At 43.8% G+C, this 27215-nt stretch overlaps 1 protein-coding gene and 1 long non-coding RNA gene across 2 annotated transcripts; one reads left to right on the plus strand and one right to left on the minus strand.

Annotated features, from left to right (window-relative positions):
* Positions 1-5765: 5765 nt before the first annotated feature.
* Positions 5766-24493, plus strand: LOC117527482 (retinoic acid-induced protein 1). The gene is given in 10 exon segments (XM_034189847.1): positions 5766-8341; positions 8344-9801; positions 9804-9887; positions 9890-10320; positions 10322-10777; positions 10779-12198; positions 12201-12289; positions 12478-12571; positions 14305-14354; positions 24348-24493. Coding segments are annotated over 10 exon segments (6651 nt in total). The 5' UTR covers positions 5766-5781; the 3' UTR covers positions 24357-24493.
* Positions 19036-22920, minus strand: LOC117527484. The gene is made up of 3 exons (XR_004565541.1): positions 22907-22920; positions 19961-19965; positions 19036-19433 (listed from the first exon to the last, which is right to left on the minus strand). It is a non-coding gene; the product is annotated as an uncharacterized LOC117527484 (long non-coding RNA).
* Positions 24494-27215: the final 2722 nt, after the last annotated feature.

A 27215-nucleotide genomic window follows, 5' to 3' on the forward strand; every position in this document is an offset into this window, starting at 1 on the left:
TCAAATCTTTGGTTGAACCATTAGATTTAATGGAATAGTTCTGACTGTGTTGGATGCTTGGTCTCCAAAATAATGGACAAACAAGGTCAACGTCCATTGGATGCTATGACATATGCTGTAATGCAATAACTCAGCATAACAGACAGTGCCATCTATTTATTTTTAAAACCATATCAGCACAACCAATGACCTGCTTGGCACATGGACTAATAACCTTAACCATCATTATGTAGCTAATAACCATGAACATGTTTCATCTGGCTGCAGCAGATGGATGGTTACATTCGACAGGTGAGGATGGACCGATTGTTCGCCTCACTAACTGGTACCCAGGACGTGGGGTGGTTCTGTAGTGTGGTTGATATGGCAACACACCACACCAGTGCATGCTCCCAGACTAGACTTGAACCTTATCCAAAACAGTAACAAAACAAGAATTGCATGAACCCCTGTTCGCACATACACAATTTTTGACTGTCCATGAAAGCACCATGTCAAATTTATCATGGTGAATTGTGGCCACATCTTGTCATCTCACGACTTCTCTATGACAACACCATGACCTTATTACAACGTAAAAGATGCTTTATTATGACTGTATCAACATGCTTTAGCACAACACAATGAAGACTCTATTGTGGTATAATCCTGCATAGTGTTGCTGCACAACTTAGCATGAATATTAAAGAACTAGTGCAATTCCCATGAAGAAATCCACTCTAATCTATCTGGAATTCCTCAAAATAAAAATACGCAAAATTTATATGTTACTAAATTTATTAAATTAATTAATGAATTATATAAAATCTCCCAAATAACAATAGCTAGCTATTTTAGTAGGGGTTTTTAATCATAGTATTTATGAAATATTAGTTCAGAAATAAAATATATTTTGATCACAGCCAATATATTTGGCTTGAATCTGTTGACTCATTAGTCTTGCGCTAGCTTGGTGTTAGGTGCGATGTCAAGACGTTAACATCGCACCTAATGTTAGCATGAGTTGAGTGCATCCATTGTGAGTAACGTGATTTATAATGTGCTTTAAAAAATACATATTTGTGGTGGCTGAGGACCTGAGCGAAGGGAGCACCTTAAAAGCAATGATTCAAGATGGATTTAATTTTTCAAGTGTCTTGAAAAGCCTCTTGTGTCACATAACGTGATGCTAACTGGCTAATGTTAGCAGGAAAACTCACTAACATCACATAACATGATGCTAATAGGCATCACATGTTGTTAACAGGCTAATATTAGCATAAGCTGAATGCCTCCATCATGAGCAATGTGATTTATAATGTGCTTTTAAAAAACATACTTAGAGTTACAATTTTGCTTTGAAAATCTTACTGTATGTCTTTGGGTAATTTTATCTGTTGCCTGAAACAATGATGACAATTCCATGTGTGGTTTTTGAGTTTTTCGCCAGTCATACTAACAACAGACACACAGATTTTGGGCCTTAGAGAATTATGATGTAGATCCCCAAGATTGCCTTCAAGATGGCAACAACACAAAGCAAATCTACAGGATGACAGCAAGAGGATTTGAATGAGTTCCACACAGTGGGATCTTGTATCAAGAAAGTCCAAAACTCACCAAGACACCACCAACCTATATATATATCTATAACCAGGACCCGCCATGATTTAATAGTTGTGGTGTTGTCATGGATGGTCACCATCAAGACTATCAAGACTAACGAGATTGCATCAGATGCCAAATGCCCACAATCCCACACTATTTGGTATAAAGCAACATGAGAACAGGTCCAGAACCTTGACATGAATGTCCCAGAATGTCTAGGATTACCTTCAAGATGACATCAATACAAAGCAAGAGATTTTCTAAAAGTTCCACAAAAGTTCACGACAGCTTAAAACTGCCACAGAGGCATGTTCTTTCGGCATGTTCTTTCATCAAGACGTATCCAAGAGGATTGCCAGGACCCACCATGGTTTCATAGTTGTGGTGGTTTTCTGATCAAAAATGATGATGAAGAAAAACACATTTACATGATCAATTTGTGACCAAAATGCAAGGGCACCTTCCGAATGATCCGAATGATCACATGAGGATTTGAGGGAGCAGAGACATGAATAAAGATGGACTATCAGTCATGATACTACAATCACAATATGTGATGCTAAAAATGAGAGCACAGTGCTCTCAGTGGTTCCTTTGTAATTGAAGTTTGCAAGCTCTCCATGTGGAATTTCTGACTGCCTCCTACTGGTGACTCAGAGGAACTGGATAACATTTATCAAGATAAGGAAAAGAAAACAGATAGATACATACACAGATAGATAAATTTACTGTCATAACGAAATTCCTTTCAGAAGCTCTCGGCAACCAGTGTAAAAAAAACACAGACAAAAAATATATACAGAGGATGTGTATATAAAATATAAATACAAGTGCAATACACAAATTACGCATTGGCCATTGGCAGAAAAGTAGTTTAAAGCGAAGTACCGTGCAGTATCGTGCAGTACTGTGCAGTACCATGCATCTGCAGGATGGATGGATGCATGGATGGATGGATGGATGGATGATGCTGAACATGCGTTTACAGTAGCCCTAGCCAAAGCATCACAACAACACAATGAGTTCATTATCTGGAGACAGGCACAATATGTTTATTGTAGGGTAGCTGGTTGATAATGAAAGTGCTCAGGTTTCTTCGCGATGTGTGCATGTGCAGTCATAAACAAGAACACTCTGAACTCAAAAGCACATACGGCCAAACTCTGTGACATCCACTTGTATTGAAAGCGCCCATACAAACACAAGGTGTAATTCTTTTCACCGTTCCTTGAAGGCAACTGCAATTCTGCATGTGTACAAAGGAGCCGAGGAAAAGAGAGGAGAGGGTGAAAAGGAAGCTCTTATGAAACACTATATCAAAGACAAACATTAAAATTGTTGTTTTCCATTGTTTGTTTAGCTAATAAATTGCAATATCTTACAGTAGTTACAAAAGTGGGGTTAATTCATGGCACAACATCGTGTCTATAAATAATATTTTATCCAGCAAACAAAGTCTAACTATTTAAATACTAACATGGTGGCACTGTAAATAACTTCAGGTCATACTTAAACATGGGTAGGTTATTTTATTTACATAACCTGCAATGTAGAGTTTTTTATGTGTCCAAAATTTTACTCTTGATCTGAAGCAGATCAACATTCATATTTAAAAAAAAAATACATTTAATCCAAAAATAACCGGAGAACAGTCAGAACTAAACAAAAGAGAAAAAAAAACATAATATTTCGATGTTTCTGTGTAGGCTCTCAGTTGTCCAGGTGGGTTCCATAGTAGAGAAGCTTGAATCTTCGACTGGACTGGGTTGCTTGACGTGAGGACGTTTCGCTTCAAATCACAGAAGCTTCCTCAGCTAAAATTCTTGCTCTGGTAGTCTGACTTCTATCTTGACTCTTGTAGAGAAGAATAAACCAGAAGCCAACAAAAGCTGGAGTTTTTAACCTAACCAGACCCCTCCTACCGAGAGGCCGACCGCTATAGGCTAGTGACTAAACAATATCTCTAATTAGCACCTATTGTGCTCTAGTTAGCACTCTCCTAATGATGGGATGGAAGCCTCCCCTGATGGCTCCCTTGACGACTCTCCTGATGACGTGAATGACTCATTATCATGAACAAAAGACTGAAACTGCTTTGACCTGAGTACCCCATTGTAAACAGGGGACAAAGCGTGTCTGAGACCCGCCCCCCCGGTTAAGGCTGGGTTTCAACTGTTTTACAAAGAATGTTTCCTTGACATCTCTCTCAAACCATTTCTTCTCTCTGGCTAAGATTTCTCACATAGAAGTCTCAAGAAGTCTCACATAAGTGAGACTAAGCAACCTTTAAACAAGAGGCTATACCAGCACCGCAGAGAGGTCGCCAGTGGACCTCTGTCTGCAGTTCATCTCCACCTGAAAGACACTAACCACACGTTTGAGGACAAGGAAGTTAAAATCTTAGCCAGAGAGAAGAAATGGTTTGAGAGAGGTGTCAAGGAAGCATTCTTTGTAAAACAGTTGAAACCCAGCCTTAACCGGGGGGCGGGTCTCAGACACGCTTTGTCCCCTGTTTACAATGGGGTACTCAGGTCAAAGCAGTTTCAGTCTTTTGTTCATGGTAATAAGTCATTCACATCATCAGGAGAGTCGTCAAGGGAGCCATCAGGAGAGGCTTCCATCCCATCATTAGGAGAGTGCTAACTAGAGCATAATAGGTGCTAATTAGAGCTATTGTTTAGTCACTAGCCTATAGCAGTCAGCCTCTCAGTAGGAGGGGTCTGATTAGATTAAAAATTCCAGCTTTTGTTGGCTTATGGTTTATTCTTCTCTACAAGAGTCAAGACAGAAGTCAGACTCCCCAGAGCAAGAATTTTAGCTGAGGAAGCTTCTGTGATTTGAAGCGAAACGTCCTCACATCAAGCAACCCAGTCCAATCGAAGATTCAAGCTTCTCTACTATAATATTTCGACCTAATCTATTTTATCGACCCAAAGAGAACAGCAAGAGTTCCAGCACAATTATATGCAAATCAATAAAGAGAAGAGTTTTAGCACACTTTCATTTCTCCTGCCCTTCACAGTTCACATATTTAGTCTCACCTTCAACACAACCCCATGAACCCATGACAACAGCACTAAACTGCATTGAATCACAGCACGGGTCAGTCCTTCGTTATGGTTCTCTGCACTGGGGTCAGTGTAGAGAACCACAATGAAGAATGGTTTGAACATCAAATAAATACCGCATTATAAGTTGCACCGAAGTAAAGTTGCATCCTTTTGCTGTATTAACAGCTCTTTAATCTGGGACTTTTGTGCATTGCTGTAGTGTACTTTTTATGACTGACATTTATTCTTTCCGTACTGGACTTTGTTTTGTTTAGTGCTTAGATTCTTGGGAAATCTATATCTAAAGAGGTATTGTAATTATTATTAATAGTGAACATGTGTTTTTTTTTTTTTTTTTTTTTTTTTTGTATATAAGTCGCACTGGAGTAGAAGTTACAGGATCTCCCAAACTAGATCATTCCACAAAACAGGTGCACGATAAAAGAAAGCTCTGTGGCCCGCAGACTTTTTATTCACCCTAGGGACACAAAGTAATCCTGCGCCCTGAGAATGCAGAGCCCGGGCCGGTACGTAGGGTTTAATTAGGCAGCTAAGTAGGGAAGTGCTAGTCTGTGAATAATTTTCTAGGTTAATAGCAGAACCTTACAAAACACAGAATGGCTTACCTAGAGCACTTGTAGAAACTAGCCACTGTAAAAAGTCATGCTGCACAAACTCTGTGTGATTTAAAAAATAATTAAACTAACCATGGCATCCATGTCCTGTTAGAGCCACCTCTACAACAAATACAACTTAGTTACGACTTAGTAAGAGACAAGTACTGCAGTCTTTTTTTTTATTAAGAAGCATAATCTCAGGAAAGATCCCTCACATGCAGGTCAGCTTTCTTTATTTTATTAATAAAGAATGGAAGTTCCTCAGTCTCAATCTGATGTCAATTACAATTACTGAAAATCTGAAACAGATCTTGAACCATAGACCAAAGAGACCAAAAATTAGACCTTGAATACTATATGAGAGGAGTATTTATAGGATGGATAAGCCCTTGACTCAACAGCACTAACACTAAGAATTTTTTCCTCTTATTTTCCTATCTTTCCCTGTATTCAGAACCCCAACCCCCCTCCCCCTAACCCATTTCACCTCACTCCCCCTCCCTATTCTGACTACAGACACAAGAATTATGCAGTCCTTCCGTGAGAGAAGCAGTGGTTACCACAGCAACCAGCCCTGCTACCAGCAGGAGCCCCATGAGTTATCCCGTCTGGATACCTATCGACAACATCCACATCATCCACAGCCCCAGCACCCACATCCAGGTCCTGGTCCACATCCAGGCCCAGGCCCAGGACACACCAGATCAGGCTATGAAGCCCACTCACTGGCAAACCCCACAGGAATTTCTCCAGCTGTAGGGCCAGGAAATGGTGTAGGACCAAAAGACTGTTATAGCCAGCAAGCATATCCTGGATACGCAGGCAGTGGTGGAGAAAATGCAAGTGGCAGTGGTGGGTCTGCCCCTCCACAAGCAAAGAAACCCTACAGAGGAAGTAAAGTGCCCTCCCACACATCCAGTCAGCACCTGCAGGGTCCTGGGGGCTACAGTAACCACATGGGTCCTGGCAATTACTCAACCCAATACTTGAGTGAAGGCCATCTACAGCAGAAGTGGGAGGACCCAGTTCAGTTAACTCAGTATGATCAGGACTTAGTTGGGCGTATGGAGGCTGGTGGAGGTCCTGCACCTGGCTCTTCTCAGTATATAGACCAGAACGTGTTGGGCCACTCTCAGAGCCAATGCCACCAGACCTCCAATTCTGCCTATACCAGCCCCCACCACCAGTCACACCCACCTAACCCTGCACCTTCCCCACTTATGTATCCCCAGAGTCACCTGCACTACCCACAGCCCTCACCCTCTCCCTCCCCGTACATGGAAAAGTGCAACGCTATGCCTCATTGTTATAAAGGATACAACCTGACCCCTAATTCCCAGTACAGCAGACAAATGGGCAGCCACAGTAATCTGAAGCAGGGGAATTACAGGTCCACACAGAACAATTATGGCTACCAGCAACCTCCCTCCAGAGGTTATGAGCCACAACCCCCTTTACAGGCCATGACAAACCCCCAAGATGCCCACCCTAAATACCAACACTACAGCCAAAACCAACAAAACTATTGTTTGTCAGAGCTGTCTGTTAGATCACCAGAACAGTATTACCAGACATGCAGCCCTTCCTCCAGTCACTCCCCTGCACGTTCTGTTGGGCGCTCACCCTCATACAGCTCCACGCCTTCACCACTTATGTCCAATCCGGAGTCTTTTCAGTATGGCCAGCCTCCTATGACTCCTGCTGCAGCATCCTCCACTTCGTCCTCTTCAGCAGGCTTGCAGGAACAAAGTAATTCCAACACAATGTTGATGCCTCCACACTCACACCCCTCACCCAGTGTGCCCCACTCCGCCACTCACAGTTATGCTACGACTCCACACATCCCTACCATGAAAGAACGCTTTTCCGAGAAGCTACTGTCAAACCCCAGCTTGTGGAGCTTGAACGCCCTCACTTCTCAAGTTGAGAGCATCTCAAACAATGTGCAGCAGCTGCTGCTCTCTGAGGCCTTGGTAGCAAACAAGAAGGGCAGCAAGCGCAGCAGTGGAGGTAGCAATAGTAGTGCTGGAAATGGAAACAAAAAGGGTGAGGAATACAAAACGTCTCTCTATCCCGATGGAAGTATTGGTAGTATTGGTGGAGGTCCTATTCAGGACCCTTATTCTACTCATCAGCAGCAGGCGCTGCCCATGGAACTCCATGAAGGGGGCTACTCCAGCAGCAGTGATGAACAGCTGGAGAGGGGGTACTACTTTTGTGGTCAGGGCAGGAGTCCAGCACAAGCCCCCAACAATACTCACCTCAACCTAGACACAGCTTCTTCATGCTCTATTACATCTCCAGATGATATGTCTACCAGATCTGGGGACTCCGGCCTTCACAATCTAACTCCGGACCCTATTCGATGTCAGTCAGGGCAGGGAAGAGATGGCATGAATACTCCAGTAAAGAGCATCGGTGAAGAGAGGTCTCCTGCAAGCATCACCATCCTCAGTCCAATGAAACAAGACAGTGACTCCCCTTCAGACATTCAGCATATCAATGAATCCATTAAGGAAAATTTTGAAGAATCAGCCTTGACAGAGAAATTCTCAGACAAAGAGGAAATGGCATCAGAAAAGACACCTGACCACGAGAAAACCTCAGACACAACTAACCTGACAGAGGATCTGGAGAAATGGGCCGAAGATGAGAATCTTTACTGCAAAGTAAACAAAGAGATAATAGAAAAGAGCTATTGTTTTGATGAGACAGTGTACCAGAAGATCCAAAATAAATATGACCCCACTCTGAGAGAGTCACTTCAGCCATTCCCAGCAGGTCTATCTGACTCCAGCCAGAACAAACACTTTGACCAAGAGATGAAATCAGAACCGTTTAAAGCTGAATCTCCAAGTGTTTCAGAGAGCTCAGTCAAAACATTGCCTTTCACATCTCGGAGTGACGTTGATCACGACCAGTATTCCACGGAAAAAGAAGACAGCTCAGAGAACATGTCTCCAGCCCCTCACGTTGAGACCTTGAATGAGAATAACTCTAATAACCAAGAAAATAGAGCTGTGGAGGATGAAGAAGATGAAGATAGCGAAAGAGTGGTAGTCACTGATGAAAAGGAAGAGGAAGAGATACACAAACACAACACCCTCTATCCCCTCCTCTATCTACAGAGGTTAGGAAGGATGTGGAAGAGGAAGAGGAATTCAGTGACTCATTGGCTGAGGATCACATGAATAATACAGATGAGCAAGAGATGTCATCTGGTGGTCTCTGCAGCAGGACAGAGAGTCAGAATATTGACCTCTATGCTGATAATGACTTTGCAGCAGGGCCTCCAACATATCAAACTGCAACATCAGCAGCAGACACTTGTGAAAGAGCATCAGCTATTGGTGATACTGCTCCTCAACCTCAGTCAGCTCTACCAGTTTTCTCAGCTCTCAATGACAGGGCAACACCTCCAGCTCAGTCCAGGGACCATATTGATCACAGTGATGCAAAAGTGCTGGAGCCAGATTCTCCTCAAATCCCTGGAAAGTCAATACTTCCACCAGCCCCCTCCTGGGCAGACACACCACCTTCCCCAAAGAAAGGAGATGATGATGTGGAGCCGGGCATCAGCTGCTCCAGTGCTGTGACCCCTATGGCCAAGCCAGAGCCTGTGGTTCCGTCTGCTCAGCCACGAACATATGGCCACAAGCACGCCAGAGGTAAAAGGAGAATCATGCAAACAAGTGTTGGGATTACGCAAGAGATACACTTGGAAAGAGAAGAGGGGAACGAAGAGGTGAATGTCCCATCACCTGTGCAGAAACGCTGCATGCCCCCAAGTAAAACTGTGCTCCTCTCAGATCAAACAGATCTGGCTCATCAGGAATCTATTGTGAGCCAAACTCCAAAACTGTTATCTGATGGTCTGCGTTCTCGAATGTGTACTCGCTCATTCAGTGCACCTGACATGGCACCAAAGGTTGAGCTGAATGTGAAGAGAAAACAATGGACCAAATCAGGTTCAAAACCTGGGCTCAAACCAGGACCAAAATCTGGACCCAAAACAGGAGTAAAACCCAGTCCAAAACCAGTCACTAAACCTGATCAAAAACCTGGATCAAAATTTGGGCCAAAGCCGGGACCTAAACTAAGTCAAAAACCTGTGCCAAATGTACCAGAGCTGCCTCCAAAAATTGAGACACCTGTGAAACGAAAACCAGGACCCAAACCTGGTTTAAAACCTGAATCAATATCTGTAGCCAAACCTGAGTCAAAATCAGGTCTGAAACCAGCACTAAAACCGAGCTCAAAACCAGGCCCAAAGCCTGCATCTAAGCCTGCAAACGTTTCTTTAACCACCACCATCATACCGAACAAGGCTCCCGTGGGTCGCCCCAAAGGCTCAAGTTCTAAAACGAAGTTGACACAGAAAGAAGAAAGCATTCAACCTTTGTCAGGATTTCAAAACAGAAGTAGGAAAAACAAAAAAGCTACAATATTACAAGCAAACCAGGAGGAAACACCACTTAACCAGATAGAAAAACAAACAAATGAAGACAAAGAAACTGAGAAAGATGGCAAGAACATGGTTTTGAGATCAAGAAGCCTTCACAGGGAAAGCTTTTGAAAGAAAAAGAAAAAATCATTGAAACAGATGTATTGCCACAGACTCCAACTGAAATCAACCCAGTAGTGTTTCACTCAAGGACAAGGATCCTATAACTACAGAGCAAAAGATAACTTCTCTTCCTAACACAGACACAAGCACAGATGTTTCTGTGGATTCCCCAGCACAAGCAGAACTCCCTGTACCACCTCGAGCATCAGCCCTAACTGACAAAGCCGAAGAAAAATTATCAATACCACTAAACGAAAACCTAGCGTAGAAGCTTTCCAATACCCAGGCAAGAAAAAAACAGGGGTCCAAAGCCAAATCAAAACCTTTGCCACCTCAACCCTTCCTGGAGGTCCAGAATACATCAAAACCAAAGAAAAGAGTGTCCAAGAGTCCCAAAAGAAAGCAAGAGCCATCCAAGAAGCCCTCGGTGAGCCCTCCCCCAACCAGAGACACTCTTCACAACAATAATGATGCTGAAATCCTGACTGATGGCCTCCTCTGCCTCACAGTGTCCCACTAAAACAAAAGTTCTGCCACCCCGCAAAGGAAGAGGACAGAATACAACAGCCATGGTACAGAAAATAACATCACCTGGCTCAAAGAAACACCTCCCAGTTCCCTCAATAGACAGCAGTTTAACTGATGATGTGACCACCAAGGCATTGCCGCAGCACGTTGTGAAAGAAGGTGAGACATCTATGTTCTCAAATACTGTTGAGATGATAGAAGAAAAATTAAAAAGCACAGAGTCTACACAAGAAGACATTGGACATTGTCCGTGGAGAAAAGAGGGAGATACACAAGTGAGAGGAATGCATGTGAGCCAAGAGACTGCAATGACAGAGGAAGAAAAACATATGTGGTAGAAGTTGATGTAGCAAAGGAGACAAAACCAGAAAACACAGAACACGGGATACAGGAAAAAGAGGAAGCTAATACAGGGTCCCTTGTGGACATGCAGGTCCAGACGAATTAATAGACCAGACTTCAGCCAGTGTATCTGTTCCAACAAAATCAGCTCGAACTAAAAGAAAGAGATGGGCCATGGTGGAGAGTACAGATGCCTCAGTAGCAGCCTTAGAAGCAGGAAGCCTGATAGTTACCACACCAAGGCTAGCCAAACAGAGGGCCATTAAGAATAATCATGAAATGCACCTAAAACAGAGAAGGAAGAAGAGAAAATACCAAACCCCTATAGAAGGAATAGAAGCAGCCAAGAATACAAACACTGAAACAGCTGAACAACAAGCAACAGAAGAGGAGAAGATAGAGGAAAAGGTAACCTCCACAGAGGCCATAGTACCAATGCTTTTCAGCCAAGATGAAATCACTGAGGCTCTCGAGGTCACCAATAAAGACCTCCTCCAGAAACCGAGGAGAGGCAGAAAACCTTCAACACATCCAACCAAGAAGAAATGTGGCAAAGCATCTTCAGAGCATATTTCTGGTAAGCCTGTGAAGGTCCACAAAAAACCTGGGCCAAAGCCAGGAATGAAGGATGCCCTTGAGGTTATTGAGGCAGTCATAAGAGCTGCAGGGTGTGAGCAGGCTGAGAAAGAGGAGAGAGAAAAAGAAGAAAGACAAAGGAGAGAACAAGAGGAGCAAGAAAAACAAGAGCCATGTGTTGTGGGTCCTGTAGTGACAATAACAGAAAAACAGACTGAAATCATTACTGTGAAAAGAATCAGACGTAAGCCAGTGCAGAAAAATGCCAAACCGTCCTTCTGTCCCTATGTGAGGATCAATAACTCCAGAGACTTTTCTTCTTGGTGTACTGTCATCAACAAACCAGAGGATGCAGTGATATTTCAGAAACGCAAGAAAAAAGGTATAGTGAGAATGAAGAATCCCATCACGGTGGCAAAGGTAGTGCCGCATACCCCGGCCATGCTCCAGGGACCCTTGGTGAATAAAGATTTGTTTGGCAGATGTCTTACATGTTGCCTGTGCGGAAAGCCATCAAATTATAGAGACCTGGGTGATCTGTGTGGACCTTACTATACGGAAGATGACATTCCTCGAAAGATTTTGACAAACAGGCACACGGGATCCCTCAGGGAATTTCCAACCAAGACCAATGACAATAGTAGTAGCTGTGATGAAAAACCCAGCAGCTCCTCAGGCATCGAAGTAGAGGGCAGCAATCCAGACACGTCTATTCAAGAACGCATCAGTAGCAGGCTCCATCACTGGCGATACCGAAGGTCAGAAAGAGTGTGTCAGAAGGGTCCACCACAAAGGGTAACTCTCCAAGAAAGATTTAGAAAGATGAAACAGCTCCAGGCAATAAGCCAAGGGGCCTCCAGTGATCAGGAGAGCAGTGACAGCATGTTCCAAAGGCTACAAGTGGAGGCTGAAGCTAAGGAACACTGGGCTCATGAAACTGTGCCATCTGGACCAAGGGAGTAATTATGGTAGCTGGGAGGTTATACGGACTAAAAGAGGCTGCTAACAAGTCAGCCGAAGTTGTAAGACAGCAATTGCCCTATGATTGATATTCAAAGGTGTTAAAAATGTTCAAGGGTTAGAGATATTCGCGGTATAACTTTCAACCCATTTCCCTTCTTTTCTCTCTGTCCATGTGTGCTTCTGTTGGTCAAATATTTGTTTATTTATTGGTCTTGGTTTGTATGTCCGTCTGTCTGACTAACCTCAGAGCTGCTACAAGTGCCAGATTGTGGGGGCGTCCCTCAGCTGTTGTTGGAGAGGCTGCTCTCATAAATACCACTATGTCTGCGCCAAAGAGATAGGTAAGAGACGGCAGCAAAGAGCGGAGGAGCGCAACGAGGGATGAAAGTAAATAAAAGCCAGGAGGAGAAATGAGAATGGAAATTGGGAATAGGAGGGCTATAGGAAGGAGAGGAGATAAGACAGGTGGACAAAGGAAAATTGGCAGGGGGGGAGTACAGAAAAAGAGGGAAGGTGGATGAAGTGAAAGAAGAAAAGTGCATCAAGATGTAATAGGGCGGCGCAGTCTCGTTTGAACCCCTACTGGCATGAAACACAGCAGAGAATCCTCGGGTGGAGTGTACCCAGGCTGGAGTGTACCCGGGTAGTGTGTCCCCAGGAGGGTGTCTCTGGGCGGAGTGTCCCGGGCTGAGTGTGGGAGTTTCATCATAAACCCATTCAGCTGGGCTTGGTAAATTTAAAAGCATACTCGCTGTCACTGAGCGGACCTGGCAGTTGAAGACGTGCTGGTTTAAAAGGTTTCCGCTGAAACCCCCATCCTCCAAATGTTTTGTGCTGGACACTTCCACACTCTGCCCGAGGATTAGTCGTTTTCCACAAACAGCATCAATTCTAACGGGAAAATGGTGTACTGTTTTGTTTTCAGCTGCAATCACCAAAGCAGTCAGGAAAAGTACAGGTTTTTTCAGTTCCCAGTGGAGAAGGGAAGACAAGGCAGATGCAAGAGGTTGTGTCGGTAAGTGTTAGCCTACACAGCTAACCAGAGTAGCTGTGTTCTCTCATTTGCACAACCGCCTCGACACGTTTGAGCTCCGGGTCATAAACAAACCACAACACATGTCCGTTTTCCACCGCACCGTCACTTTTTCTTTGTGTTTTCTTTTTGTTTGCATGTAATTTGCCCAAAAAGAAAGAGAAAGTGCCATGTTTCTGTCCCCGGAAGTAAAGAAATTACGTCATATGCATCATATTTTACCCCTTTAGCGCCCCGCCCTCAACGAGACTGCGCTGCCCAATACTGCGTAAGAGATGTCTGAGAGTGGAAATGGGGGGATAAGAGGAAAGAGGCTGAATAAAGGGAAAGCTACGGGTAAGTGGTACTCTAGAGTGTGTGAAAGGGAAGGAAAGAATAAACAGTGGGAGGAGAGGATGTATTAGTGCATTATTGACCATAACCTCCGAGGCTCCATCCCTCCATTCTGCTGTTTGAGGACTTTCTGTGGTGACAGCGAATGCATCAGTGTGCGCTTTCCTAACTAAATGTTTGTCCGTGGTTATAGCTTGCAAATGCATTGCATATGCTTGTTTCAACATGTGTGTCAGTGCATGTGTTGCATAGCGCCCTCTTACAATACCTCAGTGCGAGGATTAGAAGGCCCGCCATGTCTGCCGAAGTGAGTGCAGGGAGCTGCGAGAGGGCCTTTGCAATACCGCTGAGGCACCTGCCATTCACTAAGTGGGCTGTCGGTCTGATCACAACTCACCTACTCAATCATTCTTCTGTCATTTCTTTTTATCTCTTTCATTGTGCCTCTTGTTTGCTTATTGTTGACTTTTATTGTACAGTCATGTGGCTGCATGTTGCTGTTTTTTTTTTTTTCCTCCAAGAGCGCAGAGGTGGTTGTGCAATTGTGCATTTGGGGTGAATGTGAGCATATTGTAAAGCGCTTTGAGCGTCTGATGCTGATGAAAAGCGCTGCATAAATGCCAGTCCATTTACCATTTATGTTTACCTACTATATTGGAAGTGCTGTAGCTAATCTCTCCCTCTTTGCTTTGATTCCACCCCATCTAGGCTGCACATTCCATGAGGATGACTTCTCTATTAAATGTCCCAAACATGAGAGTAAGACAATGAAACAACCATCTGCACATCTCTCGGAACATCTGCAATATGCGCACACTCATACAACAACAGCAAGATCACTTTAAAGCTATAATTACACCTTGTTGGGTTGTGCCGAGTTTGCCTGGGCAGCACCTCAGCACGGCTTGTGAGTGGCTCAGAGGTGAGCTTGGCATGGCTCAATAAATCAGGCAAAGTTTGACTGTGTTCAAAACATTTGAGGAGCTCAGCCAGACTCCCTGCCAGTATGGCTGAACTTATGTTTGTAGCAACCTGGTGCAGCCGTGGTACAACTTCAGTGCAAGGCATAGAAACAGTTACAAAATACGAGGTCTGTTAGAAAAATATCCGACCTTTTTATTTTTTTCAAAAACCTGATGAATTTGAATCACCTGTGCTTGCATGAGCCAACCTTGAACCTTCGTGCGCATGCGTGAGTTTTTTCACGCCTGTCGATTGCATCATTTGCTTGTAAGCAGCCTTTGTGTGAGGATGGGTGTAGTCTCTCGTCGTTTTTTCTTTGCAAGGAAATGGCGGAACGACTGGAGCAGTGCGACTGCATCAAATTTTGCCAGAAACTGGGCGACAGCCAGGTGGAAGCCATTCGGATTATCAGACGGCTTTCGGTGGCAATGCTATGGGCATCACACAGATTAAGGAGTGGTACAACCGGTTTTAAAGATGTCTGCACAACGGTGGAGAGCGCGCCACGCTCCGGTCGGCCATCAACACTCTGAAACGACCAGATCATTTCCAAAGTGAACTCTGTGGTGATACTGGGACCGTCGTGTGACTATCTGAGAAATTGCGGAAGAGGTGGACATCAGCACTTTTTCGGGCACTTCCACTGTGACAGAAGATTTTGCCATGAAAAGAGTTGCAGCGAAATTCATGCCGATGGCTTTGGCACAAAGCTGATGGCACAGCAAAGCGCCACCGTGATGAAGCCTCACAGGACAGGCCCCTGACATGCCCAGCTCTTCCACCATTCAGAAGATTCAGACGGCTTTCGGTGGCTTTCAGTCGTTGTGACTATCCGAGAAATTGGAGAGCTGGGCAGTCACAGCATGTCCTGTGAGGCTTCAACACGGTGGCGCTTTTGCTCCGCCATCAGCTTCGTGCCAAAGCCATCGGCATGAATTTCGCTGACAACTCTTTCATGGCCAAATCTTCTGTCACAGTGGAATGTGCCGAAAAAGTGCTGATGTCCACCTCTTTCCGTAATTTCTCGGATAGTCACACATGGTCCCGCATCACCACAGCGTTCACTTTGGAAAATGATCTGGTCATTTCAGCATGTTGATGGCCGACTGGAGCGCGGCTCGCTCTCCACCGTGGTGCAGACGTCTTTAAACCGGTTGTACCGCTCCTTAATCTGTGTGATGCCCATAGGATCGTCACCGAAACCGTCTGAATAATCCGATTGTTTCCACATGGCTGTCGCCCAGTTTCTGGCAAAATCTGATGCAGTCCGCGCTGCTCCAGTCATTCCGCCATTTTCCTTGCAAAGAAAAAAACGAAGAGAGACTCCACCCATCCTCACACAAAGGCTGTTTACAGCAAATGACACAATTGACAGGTGTGAAAAAACTCACGCATGCGCACGAAGGTTCAAGGTTGGCTCATGCAAGCACACGTGATTCAAATCCATCAGGTTTTTTGAAAAAATAAAAAGGTCGGATACTTTCCAACAGACCTTGTATCCAAGAGTTGTCTTTTATGCTGGGTTTCTTGGAGGATATGGGTACAGCTAGAATTACTTTGTGTTGTACAAACAGTTACTTAGGGAGACTCACGTGCATGATAAGGGTAATCAGCTCCAACATTTTGGCCATGTGACAGATTTCTGTGGATGTGATCCAGCACACAGGTACCTCAGTGTTGAGGACCACAATGGCTGAAGAAAACCAAAAGGAAGTCACTTTGACATTGCTCCTGTCAGATAAATGGTTACTTGGCAAGGTGAGCATTGGTCGTCTGCCTTGGTGGTGGCTTTCCGTGATATGGTGGATGTGATGCTACACTGCACCAGGACATGCTTCCAGACATAAGGACAGTTTCACCCAAAGTTATGCCAAATTGCACCAGGCTTGTCCCAGACCATCCCGACCTGAGCAAAAAGGCATGGGGAGTCTGACCAAGCTCTGGAAAAAAAAGACTTTTGCCAAGTGGTGTGCCTGCTCAAGAGGATTCAGTACTGGATGCTGCTAAGCAAGAGGTGCTTGGAGAAATCAGTCAACATTCACTGAGTTGTTACTCAATGAAAAGCAGCACCAAACTTGGCCAGATGTAAGTCATCTCTGCATGTTTAAAATCTCCTTGAAACTATGTCATTTCTTAAGACCAAACTTTCACTGAGCCCAGGCTTATTCAAAATCTTGCACACGAGGGAACTAGCAATGAAACTTCTGGGTGAATTTGCTTAAATTTATTTTTTTGTAATCCATTTGGTTCATTTGGATTTCCAAGGAGGTAAAATGTTAACTTAGTTCATTTACAGTGATATTTCAGGTTGAGCTTGGCTTTGGTGAACCTTGACCCTCAAATCACAAGTAGGTGTTATACTGCTGAACTGTAACGTGACAGTAGTATTGTCCACAGTGTAGAGGCTAGCTATAACACATAATACACTTTCACAAAATCCATCTCTACTAGTATCTAAACTGTTCCAAAAACATTTAACATATAGATACATTCAACTGTCAAACAAGATATGAGTAGTACAGATGCATTAACTTGGAGCAACTGATTAATCATCTAGGATCTTGGTTGTAACCAAGCTAATTAACAAATCAGCCTAATACAGTGGCTATAATATCATTCCAAACCAGCTATCTTTCCCTGTTATATCACAGCTCTGTGTATTCACAAAGACAAATATGGCATCCAGACTACTGCAGTGCCTTGCTGCCACCAGCTAGTTTTCAACTTCACTCAGCATCATCACATGATGTCTTTGACAGAGGTTTGGTTCGTATGTGGTAGCCCCAGGGTAGCAGAAATGTGTAAGAATACCTTATTTCAATGTCTCATCTAGTTCCTGAGATATGACCATTAATGTTTTTTTAGATGACTGCTAATTTGACCTTGACCTTTGACATGATCTTTGATACAACATCTGCTGTGACAGAATGGTCTGGAGTTGATTGACCATGTTTGATTGAAATTGATCTTTGTGTGTTTAAGATGTTACTGCGGACAGTAGATGATGACCTTGATTTTGACCTTTAACCTATGCCCCTGGCATGACGTCTGTTGTGAGAGGGTGGTTTCAGTGAGCTTGTCTGCCAAATGTGATTGATATATCTCTTTGTGTTTTGAAGATATTGTCACAAACAAACAGATACAGAGGCATGGTCATTACAATAGGCTGTTTCTGTTTTGCGGTGAGCCCAGTGAAATTTGTTTTGCACGTTAAGTGTGACCAAGAACACGCAGCAGTCTGTCAAACTACTGAACAGAGTTGAAAAGTCCTATCACTACCCTTAAACAAAGATTTCAGCCTTGGACCGGTTATCTGTCCGGGTGGTCAATCTAGGACCTTTTAGATGGACAAATGAATCATGATAATATGAACGATATAATGCAATGTTAAAGTACCCTCGGCTGTATGAGCATGTGTTCTTTATAATTTGCAGTTATTTAATTAATTATTAAGATCCTATTGTCTTACGTGCAATTTGTACATGTTCAGTAAAGCCCTCTATCTCAGTCAATCAATCAAAAACAATATTTACGTTTTAACGGCGTCTGCAGGAGGCTTTGCGTGTGTGTGTGTGTGTGTGTGTGTGTGTGTGTGTGTGTGTGTGTGTGTGTGTGTGTGCACATGAACTTTTGACAAGAGTGGAAGTTGTGCAAATCAAGGAATATTTGTAGATCACCCTGTGTGCATTTGCTGGTATTAACAAGACAAATTGAACTCCATAGGAAGTTAGCTTTGAGTTAGCAGAATTTAGCATGCATGGTAACATCCACACAATGTCTTGTAAACGACTCCAGAGGTGTTATCAGGTTACAAAAACAGCATTTTCAGTTTTAGAAGTGTTTATTACTTTCTAGCTTTTACATTATATATGACAAAGAGGTTATATTTACACACAAACGAAACAGTGTTTTGCAGTTAGCTACCAGCCTGTGACATCACCATGCTAACGTCCATGAAATAATACATTCAAAGGTGTTATTAGGTTCCAAAAACAGAGTTTTTAGTTTTAGAAGTGCTTATTTGTTGTTAGCTTTTACATAATATCTAACAAAGAGGTTATATTTACACACAAATGACACAGTGTTTACCATGCTAATGTCTGCGAAATTATAGGTCAGAGGTGTGCTATTAGGTTCCAAAAACATTTTTAGTTTTAGAAGTGTTATTTCTTGCTAGCTTTTAATAATATATGAGAAACATATATAAACACAAATGAAGTAGTTTTGGAGGAGAGCAGCCACTGACATCATGGTGCGGCTCTACTCTGATTAACTGTTATCCCCGCCACTCAAAAACAAACCGAACAGATTGAAACAGAATGTGACCTTTTTAACCTGTTAAAATACCTCTTAAAATAGGTCAAGGTAGCCATCTTTGAACTTGTTCCAGGTCTGTGTCCCAAGAATGTTCATGTGAATTTGAAGACTTTGGCAGTAAGTAGGACTGGACATATGCTGAGCACAGACAGACGGACACAAAGCCATCACAAACACCCTATAACCATAGTGATGGCTTTGAGTAATAACAAATTTGTCCATCAGTATCTTCATGTACTATGATCTTTTCTCTGAGTGCAGGCAATTTCCTCCCATCCCTGATTGCAAGCACCCAGAAAACTGTATGTTTCCATCCCTGTCGACAGTCATGTGTCCAGTGCTGCATGAAGGTGCCCGCTGCCTTTACCCATCAGATCAAACAGGTGCATGTTGGTGTGCTTCCCATGGAAGCAACATTCAGAACGGCATCTTGTCATGTTTGCGTTGCCATTACAGCACTCACTACAGCAGTAGTTTTCCCTGTTCCTCTCCTCCTGCCTCACATCCATCCTCCCATCACAACACAAAGGAAATTGACATTTTTTTTTCACACATTGCTGTCACAATGTCCACAGCAGCTTATAACGTACAGAATAGAAATTACAACCACCAACTGTTCCAAAACAGAGAAAAAAAACATTGGGCTTGTCGTTGCATCTGACAGTCATGTTAATCTCCCTCATCTCGTACTGATGTAAACCCAGGAAACGTCTGGATCTCATAACCGCTTCAGCATCTGTATGCACCCAGTGACCTTTGTCTGCAAAAGCCATTCGAGTTCCTCCTGGTTATGCGCTTTACTATTTGCCAGTTGTGTATTGCTGTCAATCAACAGCCGCTCTTATGACTGCAGACCTACACAGTTACAGCAGGTCACCGTTTTAATATGAGCAGACAACACCGGCTGCTTTCCTCCATCTGATTCACTGTCAGGTAGACGCCATCTGGTGGTGATGTATTTACACTGCAGCGTACGTAGGAAGGTCAAATGCAGAGGGAAAGAGGGGACGCGACGGAGGGAGGGAGAGATGCTGACATTCAGCAGGGCGCAGCGGTGCATTGAGGCAGCAGTGGCAGCAGCCACCCTCCCTTCCTCTGACCCCCCCCCCCCCCCACCACCACCACCACCACCACCACCCCGCATCCCTCCATCCCTCCTTCCTTCCGTTCACCTCCGTGCAGACTGACGGGGATGAAAAGCTGGCTGCTGATCAAAACACCCCTCCCACCATCCCTGCCTGCTACGCTCCCTACATGCTCCCTACATGCTCCCTACACCTTTTCTCTCTTGCTCTCCTTCCTTCTTGTTATTTCTCTTTCCTCGTTTATTCCTGTTCGCCTGCCGTTCCGGCTCCCTCCGTCTCCTCGCCGCGCTCACCTCTCGTCTCCGTTGAGCTCCTTTCCATTTTCAGTCATCCTGCCTTCATCCCCTCCTCATCTTTTTCTCTCCCTTTTGCTCTCATCTCCTCTTTACTCCTCTCGCCGCCTCCCCTCGCCTCAACTCCCACATCTGAGCAGCAGAAATAGAGTGTGAGAAGCAGAACATGAGGGAGAGAGAGCGAGGCACAGAGAGACTGTTGTTAGCCGGCTGAGGCAGAGCTGTCATCAGCTGAGGGATCTGAAGGTCTACGTATGTGTGGGTCTGTGCTCTGCCAATTTATGATGAGCGGCGTAATCAAAGCGAAAAGACCATGTACACACACACACACGCCAACAACAACCCCAACCAAGCATCCCTCTCTCACATCTCAAATTCTCTCTCTTTGTGATGGTTTCAGGACAGCGGCACACACACACACACCCACACACGCACACACACAGTGCCTTCACGTATTGATACTCTTCACACATCGTGGATGCTCACTCAGGTTCATTAGGTTACTTGTAACTGATGGACACCAAGATACAAGCGGACTAGCGGAGAAAATGAACACATGCTGTTTGCGCGACTGAAAATACAACAGTGACAGAATGAACTGGAGGAAACTCAGAGAGTGGGTCATTCAGCCAACACCGCTGACCCGCTGTTAGTAAACACAATTTTCTGGAATAGAATTACACCTTTTTTGTTGTGGAAATCACTTCATAACACAGCGTTTTCCTGGGGCAAGTTAAAACGGACAAACTCAGTGTAACACATCTGCACACCACAGCATATGCTGCTACTTAATATAGGACTTGTAAATTCCAAAAATAAACAAGATAGACAAATAAATAGGCTTTGGGCAGGATATTGGATGTTATTTAATGGAGTTAAATCAAAAGATATCAGATGGATACGGCTTGCTGGGCCACAGCAACACGGAGACGTGAACAATGGTGTTATGCAGGAATCCCTCAGTTTATGGAGGAGGAGGGTTAAAGTCCAAAATAAACAAACTGGACAAATAAATGTGCATTGGACAACGATTTAGATGCTATTTGACACAGTTTGAACAACAACAAAAAAATCCTCAGATTGCTGGACCATACCATTGGAAACATTGCAGTAAAATGTGAGTCATTTAGATTTTTTAAATCAGTCTTTACTTTGTAGTTTTGGGGCACTGTTGTAGTGTACCTTTATACTGGCATTATTCTTTTATTATGAGAGATCATTCTGTAAGTGCTTTGATTGCATGAGTGTGAGGTGCAAGCTGGGACAGCGCACACTAAGAGGCGCAACCAAGTAGCCGGGTTAACATCTGTGCCAAATATGGCCTGGATATACTAAAGTTCAAATGGGGAACATTGTCAAAGCTGACTGAGAACAGCAGAACTAAAGTGCTGTGGGACTTAAAGTTAAAGGTCCAAATAGATAACGGCTGCTGTCCAATCAACCAGACATAGTGGTGGCTGACAAGGAGCAGAAAAGGACAATTCTGGTAGACATGGCAATTCCACGTGACAGTAACACGTCAGGAAGAAAGAGTATGAGAAGAGTAAGTATGAGTATGAGTAAGTATGAGTATGAGTATGAGTAAGATGAGAAGTACCAGGGACTGGAGGAAGAACTAGAAAATATGTAAAGGTACAGGCCACAGTGGTCTCAGTGGTAATAGGAGCTCTTGGGGCTGTGTGACCCTCCAGACTGTGAGAGTGGCTCTGGCAGATTCAAAGTACAACATCTGAAGACTGCAGTCTGAAAAACAGCAAAGATTCTGTGCAGGACCCTCAAACTCCCAGATTTCTGGTGGAGGATCCAAGCTTGACAGAGACACGGACCACAAAAACAAAAAGTGGGGAGAGGAAAATGTATATTTTGAGTGACAATATGGGTAAAAATAAGAGTATGTAAGAAGAAGAACGTGTTTCTTCAAGAGTCTAAGAAGGAATTTTGTCTTGCACTTGCACTGAAAGAGCCTGTATGTCTAGTGAAGAGAGCAGACAAGCCTCTGTGTTCAAAATTAAAACGGAGGCGGTGAGTCTGACACACTAGTTCATCTTTGCAATTTTAAAGGTTGCTTACAGAAAAAGACTTGAATTCAGGGTGTATGAGACATCAAGCGTGTGGTCATGTTTCTGCCTTCCTACCCACTCTGTACAGAAAACCATGTTACTGTATGTAGTGTAAGTCCGGAGCATCCATTAGCATCGTCATATGTCACCTGTCACCAGTTTCCTATGGGTTCTGGAAATCTATTGTCTTTGCTATAAATAATCATTTTGTAATTAAATTGCACAAAGGACAAACATGATCTGAAACTAGCGTTGCAAACACATCCAGCAGATTCTCAAAAATCTCTGTGAAACTCTGGAGAAGGATCACTCCATTCACACTCTGACGATTCGCCCGCCATTGCCGATGGAGAGTGACAGTTATTAACGTTGAGCAGTACCGAAGTCCACTAGACTCCACAGGAGCTAAGTCGACATCAGTCGGGCAAGGCTGACGTTCGTCACGGTCAGTGAAGGCTGTCGGAGGCCAACTGAGCAGTAAAGGCATACTGGTGGAGGTGGCGTATCGGTAGCGGAGCTCAACTCTTGCCGGCATTTTAGCATGAATGTCAAGATTTTAAGTATATTGAAATTTTTTCCAGGACCATGACACACATCAGCATTGCCCGACTGACTTAGCTCAGTCTGGGCTTAGTCTGGCAGACCTCAGTGCTGGCGATGTTAATCGACTTTCCACTCTCCATCGGCTAGGGGATGATATCCTCACTTACGTCACACTCTTGGACACACTGTCTTTAAGTTCCAATCATTCATATGATTAAAAAGGGCTCAAGTCAACCAATTTCACAAGACATTTTGGCTTGTTAGATTACTGGCATAGGCCTACACAAGACTAGCAAAGCTAGACATTACTTCAACATCGTCAGCTTCTTTCATATTGGCTCAGACTTTGGTGTTGATGGATCCATTGTTGGCTATTTATGAAAGCACGACCAGGCGACTGCAGTGCATTTTTTTGTTTGTTTGTTTGCTTGTTTTGTTTTGATTTGGGGTTTTTTTGTTGTTGTTTTTTTGTTTGTTGGTTTTTTGCCAAGTTTTTTTTTCTTCCTTAAAAGTACCTAGTAATTGTTGCCACATGTTATCAGCAGCAGGTTGACTGTTTGGAATTGAAAGCACCGGTTGCTTTGGGGGTTGCGCAGTGAAATCACGGTTAAACTGGTTCATAGTTCATGCATTCTTCATTGACATCTGTGCAAGAAGGCTCCAGTTCCCCATGTGTATGTTTGATGGTGCCATAGAGTAAAGTCCTTTTGTACCAAAGGTACATAAATGCCTAGTATGTACCCACACAAATTGACCCCAACTGTGGCGGTATTTCCACACCAGCATTAAGTACAACCACACTTGCACCAATGTTTTTATTTGGCTAGCAGTGGGATTAACATAGAATGTGGAGCAAAATATTTGATTTTGAGGTGCAAGTCAGATCATGTATCTTGTAAAAAAAGAACAGGTCAAGCCTTCTTCAAAAATTGTGTAATGACAACTACAGGTGATAGAAAATGTGTAGAGCAGGGAGCTTAGTGGATAAAGAGATACTATGTATGTGTGATGTCTAAATTTGCAAAAATTATTTTTCATGTTGTCATTATGGGGTGTTGTGAGCAGAATTTTGAGGGAAAATTTTTTGATAAAGGCTGTAACATAACAAAATGTGGGGAAAGTGAAGCACTGTGAATACTTTCCAGATGCACTGTGTGTAAACCTAGGTTTGATTCCCGCTCATGCTACCTGACATTGGACAAGACACTTAATGTACTAGTATATTTTCTCAGTCCACCCAGCTGTAAATGGGCACCAGTCTTGGCTGGGAAAGTAACTGTCACGCTACAGAATCCAGAGATAAGCAAGTCACCAATGACCTCGGGGCCTATTAACCAGTCATTTCTACTTCTAGAGTAAGGTGTTGGTTTATTGAGTGTTGCGGGTCATGTCCAACGAAGGCTGGAAACACTGTAACCATGCAGCTCATGCAAAGTTTTTGACTTGTATTCATATTCAAACCTAAATCAGTCTTTCCCCCTTCCTTACAGGATCTGTAAGATATTCCAGTGTACCACCTCCACCACCATCACAAAAATGTCAGCCAGGCAAGCACCATCTATCCATCAAGGTGAAGGAAAGTCTGAATAGTCAGTTCTACCTAAAGGAAATGGTGATATACTGGTGGGCAGGCCCGTCCACCAATGCGACTGTGGACGGTAAAAAGTGGAACCCGGAGCAACGCAAACCCTGGAGAAGGGCTCGAGAGACAGCAGCTGCTCTCTGTCCTGAAATGTGTTTTCTCAACTGAGACCCTTCCTGGACGACAGAAAGCAGCGGCGCTGTTTTAACAGGAGGACGGAGTGGTGCCTCAGGCTCCGTGTGCACCGGGAGGCGCTGCTTAAAATGCAGAGTGAATAATGCACGTATTCTGCCTTTGGACAGGTTTGCTGTCATATTCAGACACCTGGAGGACACTGATTGGACAGGAGCATCCCTTTGGCTACCTTGACAGTGGGCTAGGAATTACGAATGTGTGACAAATCATTCTATGACCACATCAGTGTGTTCCTAAGTGCGTGTCTGTGTGAGTGAAGAAGTGCATCTCCAATTCAAGATATTGCCCATCAAAAAAGAAAAAAGAAAGCAGCATATTGAAGAAAAAAAAAAACAGTATTTTAATATAATGCTCTTATGTTCTAAGATGTATTTTGATGTGCGTTATGGATATACATCATTGCGTCCACCTTGGTATATGTCCAACTTGTGTTCTTCAGAAATAAACTGAGAAAAAAAAAAAAAGAAGTAATCTTAAGCACGTACCTCTCATTCAGTTGTGTACACATGCCATATGTACAGTACATGCCCACGTCAACACTGGGAAGGTCAGAGGTCAAAGGGCCACGTAGGGAGATGGGTCACTGCGTATCTCTGTACAGATCTGAAGTATTACCGTTAAACATCGTCATCACGTATTTCACTTACCCCCGCTGTGCAGACGGATACACATCCAGATCAGACTCCATAACACACGTGTCAGTATCTTAGATGTATGTAGCTTCTTTCACTCTGCTGTATGATATAACAACACTCTGCAGGGGGCGCCACACAAGAGGACACATATTTAAGCATTAAAGAAGAAAGGGGGGAATTAAAGACCCACCACACCAAACTTTCTCTTGGTGTACATAAGTATTTGATGCTGTTAAATGTAAGATGTGATGTACTATTATAATTGTGTATAGTATTCCTAGAGATGTTTATTTTCTATAAAATGGAATATGTTATGGCTTATAAAATGTTATTAAAGAATCCATTGAAGACAAAAATATGACCTTTTTTGGGAATGTCACTTAAGTCCGAGCATGCCGGTTTTGTTGACTTTCATGTCTATTCGTTTGGAATCGATGACACAGCATCACTTTGTTTGAAATGTTTTTTGTAACGCCAATGTTAAAATATACCAGCACCTTTCAATGCTGCCAAGACAACGTCTGCACTTGTCGTTCCTAATCATGCACAGACATCAACATGCTGGATTTAATCATTTATTTTCCCTGCCCATGCAAACAGCTAGCATACATCCAAAATCATTACCACCAAAAGTAAAAAGGCACAAATTGTAAATACGGCAGTCATTTGTGTATGGTCCTCTGTTTGGAAGCTAGATCTCAAATATAGATATACAGTACTAGAGCGTTTGGCAAAACTTTATTGTACTTGCATTAATGGTAATGTCCACCAGTGGAGATATTGTTCCATTTCAGAGCATTCAGAATAGGATTCCGTAGATACCAGCAAACTACAACCAACCTGTTTCTTATATTAGATAACACTCAGTGATATGTGTGTGCTGTATGTGAGATGAACTTACAGATACTGTATGCTGTGATATTGTAATTGAATTGTTTCTGTAATTTATGTTTGTAGCATGGCCCAAGCAGAGGGTCACCCCTTTGAGTCTGGTCTGCCTGAGGTTTCTTTCAAGGGAGTTTTCCTTACCACTGTTGCTCATGGGGGTGGTAAGGTTAGGACCTTACCTGTGTGAAGCGCGTTGAGGCAACTCTGTTGTGATTTGGCACTATCCATCCATCCATTTTCTTCTGCTGTATCCGGAGTCGGGTCGCGGGGGCAGCAGCTCCAGCCAACGCCGCCTAGACCTCCGATCCATACATGGCCCGGAACACCCTCTCCAGCGAGGCGTCCGGGGGCATCTGGAAAAGATGCCCGAGCCAACACAACTGGCTCCTTTCGACGTGGAGGAACAGCCACTCACCTCCGCAGCTCCTCACCCTATCTCTAAGGAGCGCCCAGCCACCCTGCGGAGGAAACTCATCTCGGCCGCTTGTACTCGCAATCTCGTTCTTTCGTCATGAGCCAAATCTCATGACCATAGGTGAGGATCGGAACGTAGATCGACCGTAATCGATAGCTTTGCCCCCCTACCTCAGCTCTCTCTTCACCACGACGGTCTGATACAGCGACCGCATCACACGGCAGATGCTGCACCGATGCCGTCTGTCGATGTCACACTCCATCCGTCCCCCACTCGTGAACAAGACCCCGAGATACTTAAACTCCTCCACTTTGGCGCTATATAAAGGAAAATAAATAAATACTCATTTCAGCAGTGACATTCACTGCTGCGTCCTCGGCCTTTCAGATCAAGAGATGGTCTGCGAAGAGCTTTGTTTGTCTGATGATGCCAGTATCTTTACAGGGTGAATGAAAGTCCAAGTCTTCATGTTCCTGGTGCTTGTAAGACTTGCATGCTAAACAGTGACCTAAGGTGATGGCTGGATGGTTTTTGTACTAGGGCTCTTCAGAGAATCCGTGGCTACCGCTGGTAAATATTTGTGTTAAATGAGCAGTCACTTTAGTATCAATTGCATGGTGATGGAAAATCAGATACATCATTT

This window comes from Thalassophryne amazonica, chromosome 16 (assembly GCF_902500255.1).
Source record: "Thalassophryne amazonica chromosome 16, fThaAma1.1, whole genome shotgun sequence".
Taxonomy (NCBI): Eukaryota; Metazoa; Chordata; class Actinopteri; order Batrachoidiformes; family Batrachoididae; genus Thalassophryne; species Thalassophryne amazonica.